The sequence below is a fragment of the Myotis brandtii genome, unplaced genomic scaffold, assembly GCF_000412655.1.
Source record: "Myotis brandtii unplaced genomic scaffold, ASM41265v1 scaffold324, whole genome shotgun sequence".
In the NCBI taxonomy this organism is placed as follows: domain Eukaryota; kingdom Metazoa; phylum Chordata; class Mammalia; order Chiroptera; family Vespertilionidae; genus Myotis; species Myotis brandtii.
This window is the reverse complement of record NW_005362439.1, coordinates 3520704-3523313: the sequence shown is the minus strand read 5'-3', so window position 1 is coordinate 3523313 and position 2610 is coordinate 3520704. Positions and strand designations below refer to the sequence as shown.

At 46.5% G+C, this 2610-nt stretch overlaps 1 protein-coding gene across 18 annotated transcripts in view; it reads right to left on the bottom strand.

Moving 5' to 3' along the window:
* The window catches only part of MADD (MAP-kinase activating death domain), a 58841-nt gene that overhangs the window by 32070 nt on the left and 24161 nt on the right, over positions 1-2610 (bottom strand). For 10 of the 18 annotated variants that reach the window (XM_005870817.2, XM_005870824.2, XM_005870821.2 and 7 more), the window contains 4 exons: positions 2098-2206; positions 1749-1811; positions 1410-1530; positions 1206-1311 (listed from right to left, as the gene is read on the bottom strand). In XM_005870817.2, the coding sequence (XP_005870879.1) occupies positions 1206-1311; positions 1410-1530; positions 1749-1811; positions 2098-2206 (399 nt within the window). The remainder of the gene's footprint in view (positions 1-1205; positions 1312-1409; positions 1531-1748; positions 1812-2097; positions 2207-2610) is intronic. The other 8 variants (XM_014543370.1, XM_014543371.1, XM_005870825.2 and 5 more) reach the window with 1 other exon arrangement.

Here is a 2610-nt window from a genome sequence, read left to right as displayed (position 1 = left end):
CCCCCACTTACTTCTTCAAAATAGACTCGCCCAGGCCGAAAACCGACTTCTGCGCATGGGCCACGAAGTTTCAATCGCACTGTACGTGCACGGCCGCATGTGGTATTTTGTGGAAGAGCCACACTCAAGGGGCCAAAGAGCCGCATGTGGCTCACGAGCCGAGGTTTGCCAACCACTGCCTTAGGGTCAGCACCCTTTCCCAACCAGAGGTAACTGGAGCCCTTCCAGTTCAACAGAGTAGAGTGAGACTTACAACAGAAAATGAAACAAACTAAGAAGGCCTACCTGGAGGGCATTCTCTATATTTGATCAACCAATCCCTGCACATTTAGAGAGGCTGGGAGAACAGGGGGAGGAGAAACCCAGGGGCTCATTGTCAAAACAACTCTCTTCTAATCACTAAGTCCCTTAACTCTTTTATTTGGTAACATACTTTCCCCACAGCTATAAACACCAAGTACAGTGGGGCCTTGACTTATTAGTGTCCCGACTAACGAGTTTTTCGAGATACAAGCCGTCTCACGGCCGATTTTTTGCTTTGAGTTGCGAGCTAAAATTCGGGTTACGAGCCAGCTTCAGATACCCCACCGCTAGTTGGCGCAGCGAACGTCACAGTGAACGCCACAACATCAGCCCAGCATCATGTGTCTCACTCGTTCACTTTAAGATTTGACATACGAGTAATTTGAGTTACGAGCTCCATCATGGAACGAATTAAACTCTTTAAGTCAAGGCCCCACTGTACAACCATGTCAAACTAGAACCTACCATTACTTTTTAAATAAGTAACCCTTTTTATATCTATGGAAAATTCTATGATAAAGGGCTAGTGCTAAAAAGTGAATCCTGAGAATCCTTTTTAAACTTTTTAGAACCAACTACTTAAAATTTTTTTTTAATTCATTGTATTCTGTGGGAAGCTCTACTGGAATCCTAAAACTATTTAGCAAAGGAACCCCATTTAAAATTCAAAGGAAACAAATGGGTTGGAATCATCAATCACTTTTGCAATCTTTCTTAGCACAACAGCCTGCCAGCTTCAGATAAATGAAGCACGTGTGAGCTGCAGAGAGGCCTGAGACTTTCAATCAGAAAGAGAGCCCTAGTGAGATGTTTTGTCAGCTCCCCAGCTGCCCCAGAATTCACATGATGGGCATGAGCCTTGCCCGTCAGCAGCAGCTAGGCATAAGCAAAATCGACGCTACCTTCATCAGCAGCATATAGGAGATCAGGTTGTGCAAAAGCGTGGCCAGCAAACGATCTTCATCATCCTCGAGGCGTTTCCGGTCATGCTCTCCCAGTGATAGGTACCTAAGCAGGAGACAGGGACAAGTCAGCCCTCAGGTGGGAGACCACAGAACCAACTACGAAAAGGCTGAATTTTCCCAAGGATTTCCTAAACTTCATACCTGTCTATCATCTCCTGGGGACCCTGGTCCATACCCATCCCTTCTCTCTCCAACATCACAGCATCTAAGAACGCATCTTCCCAGAACTGCATTTGGTCCCATAACGTAGAACGCTCTTTACCTGTGTAGGATAGAGGCCTTTAGGGGCTTATACAACATTTAAAGAATATAGTTGGCAACCAAAATGGAGTAAACTCCAGTAAAAGGGAGTCATTACAAATTCCAAAGCAAAGGAAACCTGAGCCTCTCCACCCCAGATCTAGAGCCCAACTGCCTCCAAGTGAGGCCCAATCCCCCAAGCAGGAGGGATGAACACAGCACACAAAGAAAGGTGGTTACTCATAGAAAAGGTCTCCATAGCAGCATCCTCTAACTGGTCCCACATCGATCCTTTGTCCCTTCCTGCCAGTTTGCAAGCAGGAAGGACCATGGTAGCAAGAAAGGAAAGAAAGGAAGACAGAAACACAGAGGCTATTGATTAATACCCAAATCCAGTCTCTTCTAGAAAGTTTCACCCACCGCTTCTTCCAGACCCAGTAAGTCACCTGCTTCAGACGTAAAAATACCCTCTAACATCAGCATTGAGATCAGCAAAGAGCCAAGCAGCTACTTGTTCAGTGCCACCCTCTCCCCCCCGGCTGAGTCCAGCTTCCTTCCAGTGCCAGCGACCTTCCGGTCTGTTTCTCACCTATGAGTCCCTCGTAGAGATAGACTCGCTGGCTTACATCTTCGTAAGAGCGAACCGGGCTGCCGGCCAGCTTCTCCCTTACGCTCGGCTTCAAGCTGTGGGCTTTACCCTGCAGAGAAGAGGTAACAGGTCAGCCACCTAAGGCACTAATGAATAGGGGCAAAGTAAACCAAGCAGCTCATTTAGAGACTCACCCACCAATCACCATCATCAACAACACATCCTCCCAGAGCCCTCCTTCTGCTACTCGGGACTGGACCAGAAGTTGATCTGATAATGCTGCTTTCTGTTACTGTCCCCTAAACATGCAATCAAGTTTTCACTCTGACTTATCTTTACTCTTAAGTCTCTATAAGACTCTGCTCTAATGCCAATCACAAAGGATATCTGCACTCCTATGTTCATAGCAGCACAATTCACCATAGCTAAGATTTGGAAACAGCCTAAGTGCCCATCAGCAGATGAGTGGATTAGAAAACTGTGGTACATCTACACAATGGAATACTATGCTGC